Below are 25,949 nucleotides of genomic sequence, written 5' to 3'. Positions count from 1 at the left end.
CAGTTGCCACCATCTTGTAGCTGGTGTAGGTCAGAGGCAGGCTCACTTGGCTGCACATTGGATTTGGAAATGGCCCTGCTGACCTTCCCTGTGGGGTCCATTTCCCCATGCCTCTGGGGGGATTCTCCACACAAACCCTCGTCTTCAAGCTGGGCTCCTGAGCCTTGGTGGTGGCCTTTGGCCTCTCCCTGCCTCTTGGCCTCTTCCATCATCCCACGCTCCATGGTTGTCTTACCCCTTCCTGGCCCTGGGAGGCTGCTGCTGAGCCTGGCCCCAGGTAACCTGTGTCCCTGCTGAGGCAGGAATGGGGGGGGATGGGGGGGCTTTGTGTTGGTCAGCCTCGGGTGTGCATTAGAAACGTCCAGGGCAGAGCTCCTGTTGTGTGATTCCATAGACCATCTGCAGGATATCTCTCGCCTTGCATTTTGAGGAGTGAAAATTGACAAGCAGCCAAGTGTTGTCCATCCCTCATGGCATCAACCCCACATTGAGTAGATGCTGTCAGCGCCCTGGGCTCCCGCAGCCCACATGGCTGTGGCCTCACATCTGAGCCTCACTGTGGGGTGATGTTCATCCAAGGCCACTTCCAGAGGACCTGAGGACTCCAACCCTAACGGAGGCCCTGTGTGAAGAACTCTCTTTTTGGCCAGGCTCAGTCATGCTTGCCAGCAGCACTTGTGGTATATCCTGGTTCAGGACAAGGAGTTCAAGGTCATCTCCAGCTGTCTAGTTAGTTTGAGGCTAGCCTGGGCTACATGAGACTGTTTTTTAAGATTAACTTTTCCCTGGTTAATTTTCTAACTAAGCATGGCCACATGAAATACAAGCTTTAAAAAAAATGTGTTGGTGGAAAGAGTATCGTGTCTTGTGTTAGAGCAGTTTCTTCCCTCGGCTCTTTGTAGTGATTTCCTTGTTTTATTTTTGATAGGCAGTCATATCTGCCCTCTGTGCTTTATAAATAGCAACTGCCCACTTTGTCCTTGGCCCTGATGAGGTGATCACAGGGAGATCCCTGCCTTTCTCTGGAACTGGGCGGCTCAGAGTGTGACTGCTACAGCCAGTCATGTGACAGTCACCCCACACTGTTCCTGCTTTGGGTTCTGTGCCTCTTGTCAAGAGTGCGGCTTTGCACACCTGGCCAGCTGCATACTGGGTGCTATAGGATTTGTCCAGGACACTCAAGTGCAGCTTCGAGCTCTGTGTATGTGTATTTGTATGTCTCTCTGTGTGTGTCTGTGTCTTTGTGTTTGTGTGTGTGTCTGTGCCTCTGTGTGTACATGTATCTGTGTGTCTGTCTTGTCTCTGTGTATATGTGTGTATGTTTGTGTGTCTTTGTGTGTCTCTATGTGTCTGAGTGTGTTTGTGTATATCTTTGTGTCTGTGCGTGTGTGTGTGTGTGTGTGTGTGTGTGTGTGTGTGTGTGTGTGGTGTTGGATCTTTACTGGGAAGGAGATCCTCAGGCTTGTCCTGACTGGTTATATTGGAAATGTACCTAGAGTTCGCTTCTCTGCTCCAGTTACAGTGTGCGTTCCTCTGGCCCGTAGTTAGACTTTCTGTTCTAAAATTGGTGAATGAAATGGGCCATTGTTAAGTGTGGGAGGGAGGCTGAGTCTCTCTGCAGAGAGGGCCAGGCTGCCCAGTGTGTGATGGTGACAAGGGCCAGATCAGGTTGTAGGCTTTCAAGCCACCTTGAATCATTTCTCAGACAACAGAGAACTAGATTTTGACTGGCTTGTTCCTGGGCCTCAGTTAGTTATAGTCTCTGGTTGTCACTGGGGTTAAAGCTCATTTCCTGGCTGCTTTGTTGACTGACAACAAGAAATGAGAGGTGACTCCTCACTTCCTAAAAACACACACACACACACACAGACATACACACACACACATGCACATACACACAATCACATGCACCTACACATGCCCAACACACATTTACACACGCAGGCATGTGCACACGTACACCTTGCCCCACACTTGTGATTCTCAGAAGAAACTTTAGGAGCTTGTTGCCTTGATAAACCTAGATGGAGCCAGGTGTGGCAGCGCAGAGGACTGAGGCAGGAGGATCGGGGATTCAAGGTCAGCCTGGGCTTCACACTAGACCCTGTCCCAGAACAGCAATAACACAGGTGCCAAAGCCAGAACCAAGCCAGACAAGAAAGACTGGACAGAGTACAGTGGCTTCAGGTGTTCATGTCACCCCTACGTCATTCTCTGTCCCTTCTTGCTTTCCAGCCTGCAGGCATGCCCTGGGTAATTACTATAAAGATTAGATTTCCAGTGTAGGCTTTGCGATAGCTGCTCTCAGCAGGGCGGAGAGCAAGAGGCTGGAGGCTCTGCAGCTGTGAGGTGTGCTCACTGGGGCAAAGGGCTTCCTGTCTGAGCTCGCTGCCCTCTTGGGTTTGTCCCCATACCTTTCTCTGTCCTTGTCCGTCCTAGACGCCAGCCCTCCTGTCCCTTGGGAAGTCTTGTGTGTCCTCCAGCCGCACCTCGCTTCATTGCGCCTCGCACTGAGCCTCACATCTGTTGGGAGTGAGCAGCTTTGGTGGGGTGACAGCAGTGAGGAGTGGGGTCAGGAAGTGGGCAGTGGAAGTTAAGCACCCGCTGACCACTCCTGCCGGGCTGGGTGCTTGTGCCAGGGAGTAACAGGCCCGAGTTAGGCTCAGGGAGGCCACGCTTCTGCAGAGAGGTGGACATGGTCAGTATAGCTTTAGTCTCAGGTGAGGGGACTGAACCCGTTCTGACCTGTGCTAATCTTGAGTTTGCCTCTGGGCACTCACATCCTGGGCGGCCTCAGTTGCCGAGTCTAAGGATGACAAAGGGGCCACAGGTGAGGACCTGTCTTATCTCCCATGTCTGCTTGCCCTGGCTGCCACTGTGTTCCTTTCCACGTGTGCTGAGCCTTTGCGTGATTAGGCATGAAGGAGAAGTGTGCAAGGTAGGGATGTGTGTAGGGCACTTGTGGCTCACGCCTTGCACATACGGCCAAAGCTTGAGCATGAACTAACACTTGTGCTGTGTGGGAAGCATTTTGGTATTTTCACTTTGAGGTGTTGTTAATGGTCTGTGTGCACTGTGGGGCTTAGAGTGTATCAGGGTCACCGACGAGAGAGTGGCACCGGCTCCGCTCCTCTAACAGGTGGCTGGGTGCCTGTTTATCTCAAAGCTGAGAGTTAGAAACTTACCAACAATCCCATTTGTGTGACGAGCACTTTTGACTCTCTCTAATTTTAAAGGAATGCTTAGTTTTATGTGTACGAATATTTTGCCTGCCTGTACGTTTATGCACTGTGTGCCTGGTGCCCACAGAGGCCAGGAGAGGGCATCAAGCCCCCTGGGATGGGGGTTACCGGAAGTTGTGAACAGTCATGTGGGTGCTGGGACCAGAACCCAGCATCTTCTAGAAGAGCAGTCGGTGCTCGTAACATAGCCACCTGCTACATGCCTGAGTCCGTGGCCAGAAAGGGGGCCCTCTCAAGCCCCAAATGGTCCATTGCATAAGGGGCAAGTGTAACCACTATATTTTATTTTGGTTTCTTATACTTCTACCTCCCTTCCACCAACCCCCGCCCCCCCCCCCCCCACCAACACTAGGTAGGACAGAAAGAAGGTTTGAAGGGAAAGGGGACATGGATTTCCTAGGCTGCTTCTGGCTCTTAGGGTCATTGGGTTCTTTGGGGAATATCAATCTCGGCTGTCAGGGTATCCAGCAGTCAGTCCAGCAGCCTTCCTCCTCCTCCTCCTCTCCTCAAAGCCTCCTCTCCCTCCCTCCTTCTCTCTGTCTCTCTCTGTCTCTCTCTCTTTCTTCCTGAAGCATATTTTCTCTTGTCACATTCTCTTCCTCTCTCTGGACTCTGATTTTATGCCCTCTCCTAGTCCTCCAAATTAAACTATCTGCTGCTGGCAAGGACCACGCCCCTCTCGAGCCCACATGAGACACTTATCAGCTGTGGACAAAACAAAAGCAGCCCATATATCCCACACTTGGGGTTGAAAAAAAAAAAAGCATAACATAGTTAGGTTTTAAAGAAACCAAAACTTTCACTGCAGGCGAGCCCTGGCCTTGTCTCCACGGTGGCTTCCTTCTCTGCACGTCGGCATGTGAAAAACTGACTTGTTTTCGCTTGTCTCTCTAACTTTTTATTTATTTTATTTTATTTATTTATTTATTTATTTTTTTGGTTTTTTGAGACAGGTTTCTCTGTGTAGCCTTGGCTGTCCTGGACTCGCTCTGTAGACCAGGCTGGCCTCGAACTCACAGCGATCCGCCTGCCTCTGCCTCCCGAGTGCTGCGATTAAAGGCGTGCGCCACCACGCCCGGCTCTCTAACTTTTTATTATCTTTTTTCCAATGTGCAACAAAACTATAGCGCTCTTGACTCTGGGGGGAGAAAAAAAAAAAAAAGAATGGTCGGGCCACAAGGGTGCTTAGTACCTAGTGTGGAATCTGCTCCAACCGTCTCTGTTTCAGCCTGGCACGTCCTCGTTTGCAAGTGAACTGGGTAACTGGCATGGGCCATGAAGTGGTGTGGTCTTCTAGAACATCCGCCACCATGCCAGCCTCCCATCTAAGGAAAGCAGGCGTGTCTCTCGGGGATGGACTTGGAGCTGGCACCTATCCTCTACCTGGGACATCTTTCTTCCCACAGAGGCAGCTGTGTCTTTGTACAGCCTGCTCTGTCCAGCTGTTGTATGGCTGACCTGACAATTGCACAGCCTGCTCTGTCCAGCTGTTGTACGGTTGACCTGACAGTTGTACAGCTTGCTCTGTCCAGCTGTTGTACGGCTGACCTGACAATTGTACAGCCTGTTCTGTCCAGCTGTTGTACGGCTGACCTGACAATTGTACAGCTTGCTCTGTCCAGCTGTTGTACGGCTGACCTGACAATTGTACAGCTTGCTCTGTCCAGCTGTTGTACGGCTGACCTGACGATTGCACAGCCTGCTCTGTCCAGCTGTTGTACGGCTGACCTGACAGTTGTACAGCTTGCTCTGTCCAGCTGTTGTATGGCTGACCTGACAGTTGTACAGCTTGTTCTGTCCAGCTGTTGTACGGCTGACCTGACAGTTGTACAGCTTGCTCTGTCCAGCTGTTGTACGGCTGACCTGACAGTTGTACAGCCTGCTCTGTCCAGCTGTTGTACGGCTGACCTGACAATTGTACAGCTTGTTCTGTCCAGCTGTTGTACGGCTGACCTGACAGTTGTACAGCTTGCTCTGTCCAGCTGTTGTACGGCTGACCTGACAGTTGTACAGCCTGCTCTGTCCAGCTGTTGTACGGCTGACCTGACAATTGTACAGCCTGTTTTGTCCAGCTGTTGTACGGCTGACCTGACAATTGTACAGCTTGCTCTGTCCAGCTATTGTACGGCTGACCTGACAATTGTACAGCTTGTTCTGTCCAGCTGTTGTACGGCTGACCTGACAGTTGTACAGCTTGTTCTGTCCAGCTGTTGTACGGCTGACCTGACAATTGTACAGCTTGCTCTGTCCAGCTGTTGTACGGCTGACCTGACAGTTGTACAGCTTGTTCTGTCCAGCTGTTGTACGGCTGACCTGACAGTTGTACAGCTTGCTCTGTCCAGCTGTTGTACGGCTGACCTGACAGTTGTACAGCCTGCTCTGTCCAGCTATTGTACGGCTGACCTGACAATTGTACAGCTTGCTCTGTCCAGCTATTGTACGGCTGACCTGACAATTGTACAGCTTGCTCTGTCCAGCTATTGTACGGCTGACCTGACAATTGTACAGCTTGTTCTGTCCAGCTGTTGTACGGCTGACCTGACAGTTGTACAGCTTGTTCTGTCCAGCTGTTGTACGGCTGACCTGACAATTGTACAGCTTGCTCTGTCCAGCTGTTGTACGGCTGACCTGACAGTTGTACAGCTTGTTCTGTCCAGCTGTTGTACGGCTGACCTGACAGTTGTACAGCTTGCTCTGTCTAGCTGTTGTACGGCTGACCTGACGATTGCACAGCTTGCTCTGTCCAGCTGTTGTATGGCTGACCTGACAGTTGTACAGCCTGCTCTGTCCAGCTGTTGTACGGCTGACCTGACAAAACACCCTGTTCCTAAGCATTTAGCCTCTGAAGTACGAGCAGCTGATGCAGCTTCCCTATCCTTCAAACTTCTTTCTTTTAAATAAAAGAAATTAAATAAAGTCTGAAGAAGCTAGTGAAATGGGCAAAACAGATGCAATCATACCTAAGTTGTTCTAAGCATTGTCATTTCCTTGCTTAGAATGAAGACGAACTCAGTGTGCTCTGGTACAGTCCAGGCTGATGTGAGCTGAAGAGGCCTGCCTTCCCATGCTAGCTCTTTGCTTTACTCTGGAGCACATTCACCCACCCACCCATCCATGTACTGATTCATCCATCTACTGTCTACCCATCCACCCATTCATCCATCCATCCACCCATCCACCCACCCGTCCATCTGTCCATCCATCCATCCATCCATCCATCCATCTGTCTGCCTATCCATCCATCCATCTGTCCACCTATCCATCCATCCATCCATCCATCCATCCATCCATCCATCTGTCTGCCTATCCATCCATCCATCCATCCATCCATCCATCTGCCTATCAATCCATCTATCTATCTATCCATCCATCTATCCACCCACCCACACACACACCCACACACACATACATACATATATCATCCATCCATCCGAGTCAGTGGTATTCCATGTGCTGACTCTCAAGTAGTAAGAAGTGTTACCAATGACTAAAGAAATAGCTAAAGCATTTCCCCTCTGTGTACCTGGTTTTCGCCAACTTTCCCTGTGTGGCTCCTGCACAGGCATGACCAAGGTTACTGCTCTTTAGCAGGCATCATGTATCTGGATGGTGAATTGTTAATTCTCTCACTGTTTCTGGGTACCACCCATCTGACACTGAGCCCTGTTGGCTCCTCCAGGATGCACAGGGCTAAGACCCCATTCTCCTTCTTGCCTTTTGTAGAAAGAGCGGGATTTGGAGCTGGCTGCACGGATCGGCCAGTCATTGTTGAAGAAGAACAAGACCCTAACTGAGAGGAACGAACTGCTGGAAGAGCAGGTGGAACACATTCGGGAAGAGGTGAGGAGCCATGGCCTGGGGCAGGGTGGGGGTGGGGCGCTCAGGGCGGCGGATGGAGCGCATGTGCAGGCGTGGCATGACCTCGGCCTCAGAGAGCCCAGATCCTCCATGTAGATCCTCCATGCTGGGCCGAAGCAGGCAGAAGCTCATACTACAAGCCGTGGCCTTTTCACTCCTTCTACCAATGTCACCGTATAAATGCAGAAAACAATGCAACACCATGACCTTCCGTTTTCATCGTATGAACTCATTATTTTAACGATACACGTCTTAGCTCATGGCTGTCAGGGGGAGGGGACAGGCATGGATTATCTCAGCGTCTCCAGAGGGAACCTGGAGTCAGGAGAAGGATGCTGACTCCCTGGAAGTGAGTATAGACGTGTGGGGACCACAGTACCAGTCAGCTTGAGTTGAGGGAACAGGGATTTGGAGGTTCGAACCCAGCCAGCCGCCATGGCTTCTCTCCCCTCGTCCTGTTTTCTTAGCAGCATTAGCCCCGAGGGCTTTTCTTTCTCACTTCCTCTTCCTTCTCACTTCCTCTTCCTTCTCACTTCCTCTTCCTTCTACTTCCCCTTCCTTCTCACTTCCTCTTCCTTCTACTTCCCCTTCCTTCTCACTTCCTCTTCCTTCTCACTTCCTCTTCCGCACTGCCCTTCTGGCCTCCTCCCATGCTTCCCTGTGTGAGATTTCTTTGGCAGTCATGGGGAGCATCGATTCCATGGCAGTGGAGATGCCCTGCTTCCCAGGAGAAGCTTCAAATTGGATCACTGTGAGGTCATGCTTCCCTGTGGAGAGTCTTGAGTGATCCTTCTAGGCAGGAGGAGCCTTTATGCAACATATAAAACACGTGGAACCCAGCAGGGAAGGCAGAGTCTGTCCCGTGTGGTGTGGGAAGGTTGGACCAAACCCCGAGCCACATCAGAAAACAGACCTCCAGTTCTCCACAGAGCACTGGTGCATGCTTGTCAGCACTGGGTGCTGGAAGGGCAGGTGAGACGTTTCACAGGGTCACTGCCTTATCTAAAAGCCTTGAGCACACATTAGCAGCACTGCAAAGCCGCCTCACCAGTCACAGCGTGACTTTCCTCCTGGCTCATCTTCCCTCTTCCCCGAGTCTCTGCCCAGTAACCAGTGAGTGCAGAAGAGGATCTGACCTGCTTGGCCAGGACACTCTGAGGTGTGTGGTCACATGTGGCTTTCTAAGTAGGGTCTGTCAGCTGCTCCCGGCTCACCTGGAGCCATCACTCCCACAGATCTGCTCTGAGATGGCACTGAGTTCTAACAAAGTGAGTGGCCTCTCGTTTCATTTAGTATTCTGGCCCCACTGTTCTGGCCACTTGCCAAGCTGGTCATCTGGCTGCTTCCAAAGCCAGCAAGCAGTCTCGCCCCCACCTGCCCGTGACCATCCCAGAGCCTTCTGCTCCCCTCTCTGTCCCTCTGACTAGACATGGTGAGCAGAGACAGAGTCCCCCACCCAGAAGTCATTGCCCGGCCTTTTCTTCAGTGGGCTCAAGCTTGGTGCTTCGGAACTCTGAGTGGCAGACCAGTCCTCCTCACTTGTGACGAGCACAGAAAGGACATTGCCACCTTCCAGAAAGTGTCACCCTGCCCCTTGCTGCCCTCACAGGTGTCTCAGCTGCGACACGAGCTGTCCATGAAGGATGAACTGCTACAGTTCTACACCAGCGCCGCTGAGGAGAGCGAGCCCGAGTCCGTGTGCTCAACCCCGTAAGTCGCAAGCGCAGGGCCCTGGAGGGGGTGGGTGGCGGGACGCAGGCTATGTGGATGTCCTTGGGTTAGTCTTTTCCAGAACGGCCATCCGAAGGCCTCAGACGAAACCGTCTCTCTGCTTCAGTGAGAGCTGCGTTGTAGTGTAGGTCACAGGGTCACCTATGTACAGCACCGAGTTCACACGCGCAGCGTACATAGAACATTTAAATTTTAATTTATTTATTTGTATACATTGGGAGAGGGGCGCAGGCCACGGCTTACAGCTCACATGGGGAGGTCAGGACAGCTTTCAGGAGTCAGTTTTCTCCTTCCACCATGTTGGTCCTGGGCACTGAACTCCTGTTGTCAGGTGTGGCAGCAAGGTCTTTTAACTCCCTGAGGCATCTCACCAGCCCATGAAACACTTCTTGTGGACAGGTGTGCGTCTCAAGGGTTAAACAAACTCCCCCGTCACCCCAGCTGAGGTAGACCCTCACAGTAGACCCTCACAGTAGACTCTCACAGTAGGCCCTCACAGTAGGCCCTCACAGTAGACCCTCACAGTAGGCCCTCACAGTAGGCCCTCACAGTAGACCCTCACAGTAGACCCTCACAGTAGACCCTCACAGTAGGCCCTCACAGTAGGCCCTCACAGTAGGCCCTCACAGTAGACCCTCACAGTAGACCCTCACAGTAGGCCCTCACAGTAGGCCCTCACAGTAGGCCCTCACAGTAGACCCTCACAGTAGGCCCTCACAGTAGACCCTCACAGTAGGCCCTCACAGTAGACCCTCACAGTAGACCCTCACAGTAGACCCTCACAGTAGGCCCTCACAGCCTTCACACAGGCAGGCGAGAAGGAAGCATGGCCGCCCTGACTTTGAGTGTGCTTCTCTCCCAGGCTGAAGAGAAACGAGTCGTCTTCCTCCGTGCAAAATTACTTCCACCTGGATTCTCTTCAGAAGAAGCTGAAGGACCTTGAAGAGGAGAACGTCGTACTTCGATCTGAGGTGACACGCTCAACCCTGCCCTTGCCCCCTCGGGAGGGTGGGATGTCCCCCGGCAGCTGCGGGGACAGTACTGTCTGCACAGCGCCCACCTGAAGGAGTCCCGCCAGAGCCTGCACTTCCCAGCCTGGGTGCTCAGATGCAGGCTCGGCCACGTGTGGGTATGGCTTCTGGGGTGGCCGTCACAGTGGGTGGAGACTGAGAAGGGTACAGGTGCTGGAGCAATGGCCTGAAGGCTGGAGAAACACCAGCTATCACGCTATTGAGGGTCAGATTTGCCCCAAGAACATGGACATAGAGGTCTTACGGGCAAATTTGAAAAGGCTGGGCTGCGCACCTGGGAACGATACTGTACCAGGCACCTGCCCTGTGTTGTCACTGTTGCTATTATCACCATCACCGCCACCACCATCACCACTATCATCACTTTCGTTTGTCTTCAGAGCCAGGGCCAAGAGTCTCTGAGTGTCATTTGCAGTGAGACTCTGGCGCCAGGCTGCTGGGCGTTTGATGATGTCAGGGTTAATAAATAGCAAAGGCCGGATTTGCAGCCTCTGGCTCAACACACACATTTTTTTTTCTCCTCACCCACCGCCCCTGTCTAAAACCTCTGATATGAGTCAATTTAGTGCTTCCTGTCCTAATTAGCAGTGGGCTCATCTGTAGGCAAAGGGACGGCACCGCTCTTGTCTGTCAGGTTTGGGCCGTGAGCCTGTCGAAGCTGGCTCTAGACTCCCAGAGCCCTTCCAGGAGGGCAAGCCACCTGCCACTTTGAATTTGCCATGAGTTGGGAAGAGCCTCCTGTCTGGACCTTACAAGGCACAGGGAACTCTTTGCACGACCTGCCTCTGCCAGCCCTTTATTTCTGACAAATGGGAACCAGGAGGCAGGATGGCACCAGGCTTGGTCTGCTCGCCCATGGCTGAAAGAGGCTGAGCCCTGTTTCCCCTCCAGTCTCCTGGCGTCTGGCCCAGGTGACTTGCCCCAGTCCCAGGCATCTGGCCCCTCTGCCCCGTGGCCCAGGTGACCTCCCAGTCCCGGGCACCTGGCCCCTCTGCTCCATGGCCCAGGTGACCATCCCAGTCCTGGCCACCCTGCCCCTCTGCCTCATGGCCCAGATGACCGCCCCAGTCCCGGGCACCCGGCCCCTCTGCCCTATGGCTTAGGAGACTACCCCAGTCCTGGGCACCCGGCCCCTCTGCCTATCCAATCCCTGGCACCCAGCCCCTTTGCCTTTGCTTAGAGCCCAGGTTAACTACTTATCTGAGCACTGACATGGCCTCTAGGCAACTCTCTTCCCTTCTTTTCAGCCAGAGTGAGCTGTCTAACGTCCCAGGGAGAGCTGTGTGAGCCTTCTCTCTCTTTCTGTTTTGTTTGGAGACAAAGTCTCACTATGCAGCCTCAGTGTTCTGGAACTCACTATGTAAACCAGGCTGGCCTCGAACTCACAAAGATCAGCTTGCCTCTAACTCCCTAGTGCTGGGATTAAAGGCGTGCCCCACCATTCCAGGCTATCTTGTTTTTTTTGAGACAGGCTCTCTATATCCCAGGCTGGCTCACTGTGTAGCCCAGGCTGGCCCCAAACCCATGGTGGCTCTCCTATCTTAGTCTTCCCAGTGCTAGTGTTATAGGGACGAGCCCCTATTTTGGGAAAGCTCTTGAGACAGTGCTTTAAAATGCTGTTTGTTCTTAGGCTGAGGCAGACAGTCAGTGACAGTTCGGAACCTGATAGCTCCGTGTCCGTTCGTAGACCACATGCTGTAGGCAGGGCAGTGTCTGAGGCATTATAACAGGCTGGTGCTCGCATCCTTCTGTGCGCCCTCTGCTGGTGCCTGGCCCTCAGGCCTCTGCCTTAGCACCTCGCCCCTGACCTAGGTAGGGCATGCGGCTGAGGTGTATCTGCCCTGGGTGGTGTGGTGGCAGCCATTACAGTTACACTGAATGGGAGTGTCCCAGAAGTGTCTGGCCCCTGGTCTGCCCACCAGTCCTGACCGTCGGCACCGTCCCCTGACCGAGCCTCATCCACAGGCCTGCCAGCTGAAGACCGAGACCATCACCTATGAGGAGAAGGAGCAGCAGCTGGTCAACGACTGCGTGAAGGAGCTGAGTATGTCTGCCCCTCCTGCCTGCTGCCCTCCTCCTCCTCCTCACAGACTCCCCATCCCCTTCCTCACCAGCCTGTACGGGTGACCTTGCCCCATTTGTGGGTTGAGCCATGCTCTTCCTTGAGTTGGATATTAATTTTAATGTGGACTTGGTGTTGGAATAGCCTAATTAGTTGGTGCTCAAGGTCGGCCCAGATCAAGGATTTGATCTGGGAGAATGAAGGCCGGAGTTCTCAGTCTTGCTGTTCAAATCAATGATTCCTCCTCATGCTCTCTGTCGGGAGCACAGGTACAATAAGAGAAGGAGCGTCCAGTGAAATGAAAGACAGCGCATGTTCAGATGCAGTGGGGAGCTCAGCTCCAGATGCAGTGGGGAGCTCAGCTCCAGATGCAGTGGGGAGCTCAGCTCCAGATGCAGTGGGCGCTCAGCTCCAGGTGCAGTGGGAGCTCAGCTCCAGGTGCAGTGGGAGCTCAGCTCCGGATGCAGTGGGCGCTCGGCTCCAGATGCAGTGGAGAGCTCAGCTCCAGATGCAGTGGGCGCTCAGCTCCGGATGCAGTGGGCGCTCAGCTCCAGGTGCAGTGGGTGCTCAGCTCCGGATGCAGTGGGTGCTCAGCTCCGGATGCAGTGGGCGCTCAGCTCCAGGTGCAGTGGTGCTCAGCTCCGGATGCAGTGGGTGCTCAGCTCCAGATGCAGTGGGGAGCTCAACTCCAGATGCAGTGGGTGCTCAGCTCCAGATGCAGTGGGGAGCTCAGCTCCGGATGCAGTGGGTGCTCAGCTCCAGGTGCAGTGGGCACTCAGCTCCAGGTGCAGTGGGGCACTGGGCACCCAGTAGAGAACGCTGGGTTCCTTCTCTTTACAACCCCAAGGAACCACATCACCACTTGGAAAGATGCCCGCTGTGGCTCCCCTATGCCCCACCTCCATTCCGCCCTGTCAGCATGGTGTCCCTCTGTGGTCTGTGTGTGTTTTCCCAACTCAGCCACCCACTTGTCATTATTCTGTCACAGGGGATGCCAACGTCCAGATTGCAAGCATCTCCGAGGAGCTGGCTAAGAAGACAGAAGATGCCGCCCGCCAGCAGGAGGAGATCACGCACCTGCTGTCGCAAATCGTGGACTTACAGAAAAAGGCGAAAGCTGTAAGGCTTCTGTGTCGTGCTGGCTGAAGTGACCGTGGCCATGCTGGGATGGGAGGGGGATGGCTCCCAACCATAGCTGTGCATACTGTTCTTCTGGAGGAGGCTTCGTGGGCTCAGGGACTAACCATCTGGCTCCGAAGTCAACAGAGGCTTCAGTTATGAACCTGTGCCTCCTAGGGGTAGTCTGTAAGTTAGTGGCATTCCTAGAGAGGTACTGTAGATACAGAGTGACAAACCATGCAGCCTGCTGTCTGTTTTTACTACCCCCCCCCCCCCCCAAATCAGGCACACTCCATGGTAGACCAATTAGTTTCCCATGGGACTTGGAAAGAAGGAGATGAAATGCTGCTGGGAAAAGAAAGAAGGAAGGAAAGACAGAGAGGGGAAGAGAGGGAGGACAAACTCTGGATGTGCTCTGGAGGTGGGAGACAGGCTGTGGATGACAGTTAAGCACAGTGGGAAGACTTCAAAACTCTGTGAAAGGGGCTGGTGAGCTAGCTCAGTGGGTAAAGGCACCCACTGCCAAGCCCTGAGTGCCATCCTCAGAGAGAATCAACCCTCTGACCTCCACATGTTCTGTACACACACACACACACACACACACACACACACACACACACACACACAAATGAAAACATTTTAAAAAGAAAGTGTGTGGGTTTGTTGTTGTTGTTGTTACGTGAAAGGCTGCGTTCTGCTCCAGCACCGGGTGCGTGTTCCTCTGTAGACAGACCCTGGGCTCCTATAGACGGGTGACAGGAGGGGAAAGTCCTGCTCCTCTGAGTGTCTTAACAGAGTGTCTTCTTGCCTTTACCCGGTTTAGTGTGCGGTGGAAAACGAAGAGCTTGTCCAGCACCTGGGCGCTGCCAAGGATGCGCAGCGGCAACTCACGGCCGAGGTGGGTGTCCCGGCCTCAGCTCTCTAGGGCCTCCGGCTCCAGTGAGCACATACCCCACTCCCCCACAGGCCTAGGCCATTCTCCTCATAACAAACGTTTTAATATTGAGTTAACGTACTATTGTTTTGCCTGGGTTCTGTGCCTGCTGCCCCTGGCGTTTGCTGCAGGCATAAGGAGGGCTGGATTCAGTACCCAGTTCAGGGCTTGGCATATTCTAGTTCCTGGCAGATACCAAATAGGTGAACAAAACAGACCACAGACACATTAAAGAGCCTGTTCAAAGATACGGCCTGAACCTGGGCATTGTGGTGCCTGTCTGTGATCCCAGTCCACCAGTGGCGGAGGCAGGAGGATTGTTCTGAGTTTAAGCCAGCCTAGATGACATAGAAAGACCCTGTATCAAACAAACAAACAAGCAAACAAACAAAAAAAACGAAAGATGCAGCTGGAAACAGAGGTGCCGATTGGCCTTTTACCCATGTGGTGCTTTATCTGCCTTACCCACCGTGAACGTTTCAGCAGCTTTCCCGAGCCTGGAAGGAAAAGCCAGCCTTGTGGATCCAGCCGGTTCCATAAGGTGCTGGGGCCCGGGTTATACCCTCGTGTCGTCCTGACAGGTGGGCTGCTGGGCGGGTCAGCCCTGGGTGCTGGCTAAGGCCTGACCCTCCGCCGCCGCCATCTCTCCCCACAGCTGCGGGAGCTGGAGGACAAGTATGCAGAGTGCATGGAAATGCTTCACGAGGCACAGGAGGAGCTGAAGAACCTCAGGAACAAGACGATGCCCAACACCACGTCGCGGCGCTACCACTCGCTCGGCCTGTTCCCCATGGTGAGCAGCTCCGCCTGTGCCCTCTGGCACCCGGTGCTTCCTGTCCCTTTCCTGGACCTGCCAGCTGGTGGCGTCCCAAGTCCCTAAGGTGCATTGGCCAGTTGTTGTCTGTCTTCCCACTCCTGTTGTTAAGAGCTGAGTGTCCTGGGAACTTGGTCTAGTTAGGTGTTTCTTATGGCTGCTGTTTTGTCCCCAAAACCGCTTTCCTCGTGTCTTAAAGAGCTGCACGTGTCCTGGTTCTCTCAGTGTCTGGGATCTAAATTGCCTTTTTAAAAACAGTATTTCCCCACGGTTTTATTTCTTTTGGCCTGGCCTGTTTGATGTCAGGGCTTTGATGGAGGACAAAGCGGGTTCCCAGTTTCCTCTCCAGTCATTTGCCTATGACATCTGGTCACGAGGCAGTGATGGTGCTCATTCTGCTTGTAGTGTGCCGTAGCTTCCCGAAGCTGGGGCGCCAGGCATTCGTTGTGTCCCGCGACACTGTGTATGTTGTTAGCGCATGGCTGTGGAGCGCTGTGGTCACTCAGCAGGGACCGCATGCTGGATGGCAGACAGATGGCCTGAGAACACGCCTCAAGAGCTCCTGTAGATTCAGGCCTTGTTCCAATGGCCTGGCAGAATAACAAATCCTCACTGAGGCAAGAAGAGTTTTGTTGTTGTTTTTTTTAATGCTTTATTTATTATTGTCTGCTGTGATGATGGGAGAAGGTGCGCAAGCCTACGGTGCATGTGTCGGGGTCAGAGGACGACTTTGTGGAGTCGGCTCGCTCCTTCCACCTTTGCGTGGGTTTCTGGAATCCAACCTTCACTCTCTCTCTCTCTCTCAGCCACCTCGCCAGCCGAGAAGGGTCAGGGAGGAGCCTCCTACAGGGATGCACGTCCTGGGCAGTTTCTGTCTCCTCACCCCAGACAGACAGCCCAGGAAACAGTCCCACCCAAGTCAGCTCGCCAAGCCAGTGAGTGTGTTGGGTAACTTAGGGGAGCTCGGCTGAGGCCTTAAAACTCGTGCAAAACCAAGCCAGGCTAGGGAGCAGGCTTGGCAGGTAAAAAACGCTAGCCGTGCAAGCCTGGCAAGCTGAGTCTGATACCCGGAACGCACGTGAACAACTGTATCTGTGGGTGCAAAACGTAATCTCTGCATCCATATGACGGGAAATGGGAGTCTGCTAGAAGTTTACACACCGAGAAGTGGCAGAAACCAGAAAGTTTCCATCTCAACAAGGCGGGACGAGAGACCTAACTCCCAAATGTTGTCCTTTGACCTCAACAGGCCCGCCGTGGCACACAAGTACCGCATCGTGTCCCTGTGTGGATGCACATGCACATGCCCACAAAATTTTAAAAAAAAAAAATTTTTTTTTTGAAAAGTAGAGCAGAAAGGAAAGCTGAATAGGACATGTGCCTGCCTGTTTCTTCTGGAGGGATTCTCAGCTTCCGTGCTTGCTGAAAGCTTTGGTTTGCCTTTTGTGAGCCTCTTGGCAAGCCCTGGTTTTAGAGACGTTAGTTTTGGAAGGGTGTCCTGCGTGCGTCAATGGCAGTTAAAGCAATCTAAAGGCTGCAGCACGCCTGCGCTGCTGGGGTGGGGCTCCCAGGTCTGCTTCTCGCTCGCTGCCTCTCAGAGCCAGCAGCGTTTTACTCAGCAGCATTCCCAATGCTTAGCCTTGTGGCAGGGGTTTTTAATCTGCGATGCACAGGCAGAATCAAGGAGACCCTTGAAAGCTGTGGGAATGTTCTTCTGTTTCCATAGATCTTCCTCAGAGTGTAGGGATGGGTGGGCACGGGTGGGGCCAACACCTGGGCAGTTAGCAGCACTCCAGGACCGGCCTTCCCCTGACCCCCACCCCCAAAAGGCAGCATTATATTTGAGGAAACTCATAGGAATGAAGGAGTTGAGCAGCACCTGTGTGTGGAGGATGAGGTGTGGTGGGGTCAGGAGTTGGAGCAGGGCAGGAAATTTTAGGTTCTTCCTGGAGGCAGCTGTCCTGATCCTGAGCACACGGAGAAGGTGGGCATGGCGGCTAGCTGGTGTGGGGTAAAGAGCTTCCGGAGAGAGCTCAGAGGTGGCTGTGCTCACGCCTCAATTCTCAGTTCACGCAGGCAGCGACCTGTCGCCCTGCAGAGCCAGCGAGCCCTTGGCAGGTGGAGTCAGACGTCCCCACACGGTGGTCTTGGCCTCCTGTGTGCCATACCCCTGAGGGGCTTTGACCGCAGACCTGGTGGCCTGGGAGGACAGTAGCCTAGTGGGGGCTGTGAGGCCACGTGGGACCTTTTGGAAGCTTAGAGATATTTGGAGGTACACTTGTTCCCACTGTTCTGAATGCACTTCCCTGTGTCCCTTGAGTTCCCCACCCCACATTGTGGCCACAGTTTTAGCTCTGTGGTTTGGCCAAGGGTGCCTGGAATGTCCTGGCTTTCAGCCACTCAGCCACATGAGACTTAGGGACTGTCCACTCACACCCAAAGGCATTGTGTGCTCAGAACCTGCCTTGGCTTGTCCTGGCAGATTCCCTCTCCGTAAGAATGCTTTTTAGCCTTGTGTTATGTGGCAGGAAGTCTACACACCATTGCCAGTTCCTTTTCCTGTGGCCCTTCTGGCCTCAGACCTCACCTGGACATGGAAGCCGTGCCCCCCACCCCCTCACTCGCCGTGTGCCTTCTGTCTCTTCCCAGGACTCCTTGGCTGCGGAGATCGAGGGAACTATGCGCAAGGGCCTGCAGCTGGAAGAGCCGGAGTCTCCGGACATCACGTATGGCTGTGTGGTTTTTATATATTCAAGTCCCTACAAACTGACTCAGGGCTGGTGCTGTTTGTAACCTAGCACGCACGGACCTGAGACACCACCAGCCGGCCGCGGTCCTCCCCATTCAGGTTAAGGGAAATAAAACGGCACGACTGACATATCTCTCCGCCTTTCCTCCTGACAAGGCTGGAGCTGGAGGTCAGCTGGTAGAGTACTTGCCTAGCCCTGAGCTCTGTCCCCCAGCACCCATGAGGCCTGCATGGGGAGGTGGGGGAGGGAGGCTCAGAAGTCTTTTAACTACAGCCTGTGTGAGTGAGTCTCTGTCTCAAAAACCAAACCAAACCAAACCAACAAAAGAAATTCCTCAGTGAACTTCCGGGGAGGTGGAAAGGGCGCAGTGTTTCCCGTCTCCCACCCTCCATGTTTTCCCTTAATGGGAACCATTGCTTTAAGAAGTTTTCATGTTTGCTAAGAAAAGAAACACATCAATGTGTAACGAGACACAGGCTCCTCAGTGCTGTGAGCCCGGCTTCTGTCCCCTTCTATCTGCCCCTTAACCTCCCCTTCTCACTTCAGAGCCAGGCTTGACCTCCCTGGAACATGGAGAAGTCTCTGGACTGTGTCTCCTCTGTTCCCAAACTCCTCAGACAGAGTTTATATGAGACTGAGTGGCGAGTGGCCTGGTGACTTTGGTGTGTGTAGGGCCTGGCATCCCCCAGAGGGAACAGCCAGTCCAGAAGCAAGGCCTACCCTTTTCTCCCTAAAAGGGGACACATTCTAATCAAAGTGTGGGGGGTCTGTGCTTTGGAATGGCAGTTTCTAAGAATAGCCCAGTGGGGTGTTTATCATCTCAAGGTGGAAACTTCAGACCGACGTGTCACTTTACTTTTTAATGTTAATACGAACGGCTACACATACTAATTTCTGCAAACACCTGTGAGCTAGCAGTGCCCTCCTGGAGCTCGCATCCTACGAAGGCCAAAAGCAGTACCTCAGTACTGTGACTTCCAGCCCAGGCTTTAGGGCTGTGATAAGCAGTGTCACTGGGCTGGCTGAACCTAGGGCTAAGCTGCGCTACTGAGGCTTGGATTCGGTTGGCATCGCATCTCCTAGTCTGTACACCCCACACCCTAAGACCCATGTGAAGCCCTCAGACAGCAGGCCACTCGGGGGCTCCCCAGGGTACCACTTTGGGGGTGGCCGTCTGTGGAGGTGCTAGCTGCAGCTTCTTCCCGCTGTGTTTGCTCATGGCAGCCATGTCCTCCCCAGCCACCAGAAGCGTGTCTTTGAGACGGTGAGAAACGTCAATCAAGTGGTCAAGCAGAGATCACTGACCCCCTCCCCCATGAACATCCCGGGCTCCAACCAGTCCTCAGCCATGAACTCCCTCCTGTCCAGCTGCGTCAGCACCCCCCGCTCCAGCTTCTACGGCAGCGATGTCAGCAACGTGGTCCTGGATAACAAGACCAGCAGCGTCCTCCTGGAAACTGAGGCAGCCGACCTGGGGTGAGTAGGGGCTCAGTCACCGTCAGAGAGGCGTGGGAAAGCGGCCGGGGTAAATGTTGACATTGGTCTCCACATCCCAGTTACCCTCCTTGTCCACGACATCGGTCTTTTCTGAGGTGGTACCTCACGTTGATACCCAAAGCACGCTTTACCACGACATATGGAAGGAAGGGGAGAGCTAACAACACTTCCCATGAATCATCACGTGACCCCCCCTCTCTGGGGGGTTTGGATGCTGGGAAGGGGGAGGAGGGCCCAGGCTCTCTGGTTTGCCTCAGAAGGTGGTATGTGGGGGCTGTCACTTGTGGCTTCTCCTTAGGGATGGTCAGTTCCACCCTAAAGCCCAGTAGAACCACCCCCACACAGAGGGGTTCCCCAAGATCAGAGCTGGTGTCACTCAGAACCGAGAGCCCAGCCCCTTTCGTCTAAGAGGCAAAAGGGTTGAACCAACCCACTGTGGTATCAGCAGCAGCCACCTGCAAAAGGTTTCTTCCAAAGTAACCCAGAGGGAGATGTTTATGAAGACGCATTCTTGCTTATGCCGGGAACAACCACCTGTCTCTAACACAAGTGAGCTCAGGCCCACAGATGGAGCGCCTTCAGTGTCTGCTCCCCATCCTGGCTGCTCCTGCTTTCCTCAGATCATCTCCTGTCCATGCAGTAGCCTTGCCCTGGGGGTGGGGGCGTTGTGGTCCTCAGTGCCCTTTGCTGGCCGGTGGGACTTACCCCCTGTCTCCCCCAGGACCGAGGATCACAATAAGAAGCCAGGCACGCCAGGCACCCCCGGCTCCCACGACCTGGAGACGGCCCTGAGGCGGCTGTCCCTGCGCCGGGAGAACTACTTGTCTGAGCGGAGGTTCTTTGAGGAGGAGCAGGAGAGGAAACTGCGTGAGCTGGCGGAGAAGGGAGAGCTGCACAGCGGCTCGCTCACACCCACCGAGAGCATCATGTCCCTGGGCACACACTCGCGCTTCTCCGAGTTCACGGGCTTCTCCGGCATGTCCTTCAGCAGTCGCTCCTACCTGCCCGAGAAGCTGCAGATCGTGAAGCCCCTCGAAGGTGACCACCAGGGGCCTCGGCCCCTCTCTGTCCTCCTGTGCGACTCACTCTGGGCCCTGATCCACCACAGGAAAGCCAGCCACCGCTGTCACACCTACTCGTTTTTCTTTCGCGATAGCCACCCACGCTGTTGGTTTGAGTTCCTGTGAGGTGGCCTCTCTCTCTCCGGTCTCTGTTCTGGCTTGAGCAGTGCGCTCCTGGGGTGACACTACCACCTGTGGCCTGCAGGTCTCTTTCTTTTGTCCTTAGTGCTTCAGGAGCCATGCCTAGTGGCAGGTGCACAGTTTCAGACCGTCTGTGGTGGCCGTGAGGCCATTTGTCCTCATGACAACAGTCCTGGATAACCCAGGGGCCTGTGGAGGATGGAGAAGGAATGCTTTGGCTTCTCGGAGGTTTTTACTGTCAAATAGCACCAAGTGTGCAAGTGTGCATTGTGAGTCCCCCACCCTCAGCCACGTGGAAGTGTCATGTTGTGTGTGTCCACATGTCCTCCTTAGCTCTTCATAGAGTGGGTGTGGCTCTCTGGAGGTGTGCTCTGCTGAGGGACAGGCCCCTGCGGTCCGAAGTGTGGAGGCAGGTGGGAGGCAGGGGTGTCGGGTGGGAGCCCATCAGACCGCAGCCAGCCTCCGTGCAGGAGCCTTCCCTCTTTAAGTAGTAGTACCGGTTACTCCTCAGAAACCGCGTTCCTAGAAAACCTCCTTTCCTTTCTCCTTTTGCTGTTCCGTGTGTTACAAAAGTTTCCCCGGAGTCCACTGCCTTGTCAGGATCCACCAAGTGTGCGCTGCTTTTGTTTTCCTTGCTTTAGTTTGAGGCCCGTGTGAGTTGGAAGACTCTGCTTTAGAACCACACAGTATATTTCTGATGTGAAGCCAGATGCTCGCACATCTGAACTTCCCTCAGCCTTTATCCTGGGCCCTTCTAAGGAGCATCTTTGGACGCCTTAATCTAATTACACCCCACACGCGTCATTTCAATGCCACAGATAGTTTCTGCCACACAGGTACAAACTGAGTTCTGTGCTTACAGGAGAGCAAGTGTTTTCATCTGAAGGTCTCTGCTTTTGCTGCCTTACTGGACAGGCAGCCTGCAAAGCTGAGGTCATGATTATTAGACATAAGCTGTGCCATGGTCTCCATGTTTATAAAGAGAGATGACAGGCCACTTTTCTTTTCTTTCATTTTAACGATTATGACTTGTGTAATTAGGTCTTTCTCAGCTCTCAAGGAAGGGATGGCCCACTCCTTTTTAATTGTTTATTCGGTTGTAATATTGGTGATTGTTTTCTGACCTGCAATTATGTCTGGCTTTCTTTCAATAAAACCTTCCGTTTCTGCAATTTTATTTTCTCCTTTCTTTTCTTTTCCTCTTTTGTCCCTCATCCATCAGGCCCTCATCGACTCTCTCTGCTGCCCATCCTCACCGTGTTTCACTGACTACCTGGGACACATTTTGCATTTGTTTTCCAAACTGTTTTGACCAATTCATTTTTATTTCTTCTAATTTTGCACCTTGGGTGGCAGTATCTTTATGACAAGAGTAAGAAGAAGCCCGCTTGTTTGTAAGATGAATTTTGCCCGTGGCACCCTGTTTCCCACAAAGCCGTGTCTTATCACTGTGGCCTCTAACACACTCTTGTGATAAAGATCCTTTGGTTTCATTTTGTTTTTCTCAGACTTCTTTCTTAGCTGTTTAAAAGACAACTGATACTTTCTCTCTTCCTTCCCCTCCACAGTCAATATTTGTGTTACTGTGTTTACTCCAAGAGGGCACGTTGGCGCAGTCATTTTCCTGTTACAGCTTCCGAACAGAGACTGTGTTGGGAGAGCTAGCCCTCCTGCTGAGCCGGCTCCGTTATTTGTAACATAGGCAAATAGTTGTCAAACAAGACTATCAAACTGGCCCCTGTTTCAGTCACCAGTGTCTGAAGGGCCCAGTTATTGCTGTTGAGACCTGGGCTGCCATTAGGCTGGGGTCATGTTCTCACACAGGTTTCCGTTGGCCCAGTGAGACACTGATAGGATGTCCTTGATCTCCAGCCGTCCAGGTAAAGGCATCTGGGGTGAGGTCCCTGGGTAAGGTGTGGTTGGAGAGAGTTTCAGGTGTCCTGGGGGCGGGGATGGGTGGAATTCCGCCTCACTGGCAGGTGGGGAGTGAGAAGGCTCTGCTCAGTGCTGCCTCAGAACCAGTCGGGAAAAGAACGTGCACTTGAGGCCTACTGTTAACATAATTGAAATCACAGCTAAGGCTGAGAGAGTCTCCAGGTGTGTGGAATTGTAAACACTTGTTCTGTGGTCGCAGCCATCATCTGGGCTTGCTATTGGCTGCATTCGTGAGGCTCGGCCATGGGAGGCAGCCTCTCAGCTTCAGGGAGTGGCTGCCAGAGGTGTCTTCGCAGGGTGTTAGGCAGGTAACAGAGTTCCACACTCAGTGTCTGATAAAATGGTACCCTGACTTAGGGTACCATCAAGTTGGCCTTGATGATGGCTTCTGCAAAGTCCTCCCTGTCACCTTCTGTGAGAAAGTGCATGGACGGTGTGACTGGGACTAGCAAAGGTGGCTGAAGTCCCCTCCATGAGCCTCCTGCTGGGCCCTGGACCCCCACCTGGAAGTTCTGCCATGGATCACTGATGCCGTCTGTATAGCTGATGGCCAGCCCCTGCTGCCTGCTGAGCTCATGTTCTGACCCGTTTACCACTAGTTAACTCACTTAGCTTCAGGAACCTTCCATTCCCACTTGTAGAGAGTGCGAGACTCGCTGCTGGGAAGCTCGAGCCGCGCTTTACTGCGCCTGTGTGTGGGACGCAGACGGTTTCTATTGGACAATGGAGCTTATGCCACCTTCATTCCCCATGCCAAGAAGCAGAGGCGGGAATGGAGTCTCCACACTATCACTAGGGGGTGGACAGTGGAGAAGACAGTGGGGTAACCCACCAGAGGTCTGCCTTCCGTCTCATCTCCAGCCAGCAGATTTTACAGGAGGGGAAACAGAGGCAGCCAATCATCTCGTAGTTTAGCCTTGTCTCTGAGTGCTGGTGCGTTTCCCTATTGTTTTTGTTTGTTTGTTTGTCTATTTGTTTACTTCCTGTATCACCTCTCTGTGTACTGGAGGTCTTGCACATACTAAAACTGCCACGTCTTGAGTTCCTTCCTCCCAAATCCCATTTGGATTGCAACCCTAAGGGTGGCCTGTGCAGGGCCACCTACTGGGCGCCCTGCACATAATGCTACAGCTTAGAGTTAGAATGTGGCTTACAGCATAGACTATAAAGGAGCTTCAGTCTGTTCCTGTGTCAAGACCATGCGTGTAAATCACAGAGGCACATGTGGTTTACACACGTACACACACACACACACACACACACGTCATGGCTGACGTGAGCTAACCTCTGGAGCAGTGATGTGTGGCACCGTGGAGTTCAGGGTCCCACAAATCCCTGCGTGTCCCTGGTGCATGGGGTCCCACAAATCCCTGCGTGTCCCTGGTGCATGCATTTCCCTCTGCGGTCAGTGGTTAGATTCTCAACAGATACGAGGCTTGAGGGTGGTTTTCAGGTCTCAGAACAAGTGCCATATGGGGCTAAGTCTTCTGCCTGTGGACTCTGAGCACCCCTGGGATGTTTAGTCCACCCTGGTCTTTGCCACTAGATGGCACTAGCACCCTTGCCTTTTCCATAGTTGTGAACACTAACATACCTGTATTTTGTCCCAAGTTGAGGACTTCTGTTATGAAGTTCATTTTGGATTCCATTAAAAAAAAAAAACAAAAAAACTCTTTGTTGTTTTTTACTTTTCCTTTTGTGCACAGAGTTTTTTTTTTTTTTTTTTACTCCATTCAATAGGACCCAAGTCTATTAAGGAGGATGCACTGTGTATCCTTAAAACTGATATGGACCTGGAAGGAGTGTTGAGGGTGTTAGGGCTCAAAGTGTGTTCATTTTTTAAAAAATATTAAGAGGAACTGAAATAGTCCATTTTCAGAATTCTTTTAAGAAATGCATGGCAAGTTATCCCCTACCCAGGTGGCTGCCCCTTGTCCATCCCGGCCTCACCCACCCTGCCCACTTTCCTGTCTCTCCTCTCAACTATGAGGCAGCTGACTGCTAGCATCTTATGTCCCTTTTCCTCAGTCTCTCAGAGGGTTTTCACTAAGCTAGCAAGTAGCCCTGGGTGCTGTCAGCCACAGTGCAGGCAGTGTCTGTCTCTGGGGCCTCACTAAGTATCTCTGTTTGTAGCCACATACATTTGAGAGTCTTCTTTGTCTGTAGAATAAATTCAAGTACCAGTCTCCTGGGCCTTCTGCCAGATGGCGGCATCCTGCAAGGTGTGTCAGGTGCCCAGAGGTTGGGCAAAAGCATGGAGCACCACAGCACACTTGTGCCTAAGGACCCAGGATCTCAGACACTCCTGGCCCCATGACACCCTGCTCAGAGGAGCACCTGGGACACATGAGGTCATCAGAGACACACTCTGGTGTTATTACAACCCTCAGGCTGACATTTGAGTCCTAGGGTCTGGTGTCACCTTGGAGATGGCTCTTCCACTTTAGGCCTCTGTGGCTTTTCCTTCTCCTCCTCCTCCTCCTCCTCTTCCTCTTCCTTCTTCTTCTTTTTTGGTTTTTCAAGACAGAGTTTCTCTCTGTGTGGCCCTGGCTGTCCTGGACTTGCTTTGTAGACCAGGCTGGCCTCGAACGCACAGCGATCCGCCTGCCTCTGCCTCCCGAGTGCTGGGACTAAAGGTGTGTGCCACCATGCCCAGCTCCCCTCTGTGGGTTCTTACCTTGTGCCTTCTCCCCACCTCCACACACACACCTCATGGCTCCTCAACTCTCCTTCCGTAGCTCTGGCTTGCAGGTGGCTCTGGAGGGGGGTCAGCAGGGTGAGGACCCCGTGGCTTCATGGTCCCTGGCTGTTCTTGTGCTGTTTTTATAAGTTTCCCGTGGCTCCTGTTGACCTCGGTCGCCCTCTTTTGTCAGCAAAGTTTGGGGGTTGGCATGGGGGGGGTGGTTAAAATGCTTCATTACCACACATCATTGGCGTATAGCATGTAGCATAATTTTGCTTTGGAAAGTGTTGGTCCTTTACAGTGGCACTGTCTCCTAGTGTGGCAGGGACACACTCTTGTCTGGCTGGGTCAAGTCAGCTCCACCTCAGCCCCCCCGCCCCACAGTCCTATGCAAGCTCAGCCATCCACACTGAGCTGTCTGAGGGTGGGACCCTTGGCTCTCGCTGGCACCCTAACCCTCCCTTCTCCTTCTCCCTGTATCCATCTCTCTCTCTCTCTTCTCTCCCACAAGGTTCAGCCACGCTTCACCACTGGCAGCAGTTGGCCCAGCCTCATCTTGGGGGCATCCTGGACCCCCGTCCTGGTGTGGTCACCAAGGGCTTCCGGACTCTGGACGTTGACCTGGATGAAGTGTACTGCCTTAACGACTTTGAGGAAGACGACACAGGTGACCACATTTCTCTCACGGGCCTAGCTACCTCCACGCCAGTCCAGCACCCAGAGACCTCAGGTGAGAGGTCCCGAGCACGTGTGACTGTCTCAGGCGGCAGAAGTTCCTCCAGCCATCCTCAGGCTTCCCCAGAGGAGATGCAGCAGCCGCCAGCACAAGCAGGCCTGGAGGAGGAGGAGGAGGAGGAGGAGGAGGAGGAGGGGTCTGGTGAGGGCGCCTCAATTAGTCCTGTAAACCTGACACCTTTACAGGAGGCAGAGCTCTGGGCCTTGCTCACCTCTGTCCCTGGCACCATCCGTAGTAACGCTGTGTCTGTAGCTTCCGCTCGTCCGTGTGGGTGATAGGGAAAGCCTTCCCGGTTGTCAGGCTCTGTTTTCAAAAACAGAGACCAAATCCTCCACTTTTGATAAGTGGGCACCCC

The 25,949-nt window shown here is 53.2% G+C and overlaps 1 protein-coding gene across 12 annotated transcripts in view; it reads left to right on the top strand.

The window, feature by feature from the left end:
- TRAK1 (trafficking kinesin protein 1) overlaps nt 1-25,949 on the top strand; it is a 162,536-nt gene that overhangs the window by 124,422 nt on the left and 12,165 nt on the right. For 8 of the 12 annotated variants that reach the window (XM_084753208.1, XM_084753203.1, XM_084753200.1 and 5 more), the window contains 11 exons: nt 6,966-7,082; nt 8,710-8,810; nt 9,694-9,802; nt 11,828-11,906; nt 12,913-13,043; nt 13,867-13,941; nt 14,633-14,770; nt 17,441-17,517; nt 18,781-19,017; nt 19,760-20,076; nt 25,370-25,588. In XM_084753208.1, the coding sequence (XP_084609334.1) occupies nt 6,966-7,082; nt 8,710-8,810; nt 9,694-9,802; nt 11,828-11,906; nt 12,913-13,043; nt 13,867-13,941; nt 14,633-14,770; nt 17,441-17,517; nt 18,781-19,017; nt 19,760-20,076; nt 25,370-25,588 (1,600 nt within the window). Of the gene's footprint in view, nt 1-6,965; nt 7,083-8,709; nt 8,811-9,693; nt 9,803-11,827; nt 11,907-12,912; nt 13,044-13,866; nt 13,942-14,632; nt 14,771-17,440; nt 17,518-18,780; nt 19,018-19,759; nt 20,077-25,369; nt 25,736-25,949 lie in introns of all 12 variants that reach the window. The other 4 variants (XM_084753204.1, XM_084753199.1, XM_084753207.1 and 1 more) reach the window with 2 other exon arrangements.

The sequence above is a fragment of the Acomys minous genome (assembly GCF_964271855.1).
Source record: "Acomys minous genome assembly, chromosome: 13".
Classification (NCBI taxonomy): Eukaryota; Metazoa; Chordata; class Mammalia; order Rodentia; family Muridae; genus Acomys; species Acomys minous.
The sequence above is the reverse complement of the archived record's forward strand: the minus strand, read 5'-3'. Positions and strand labels throughout refer to the sequence as shown.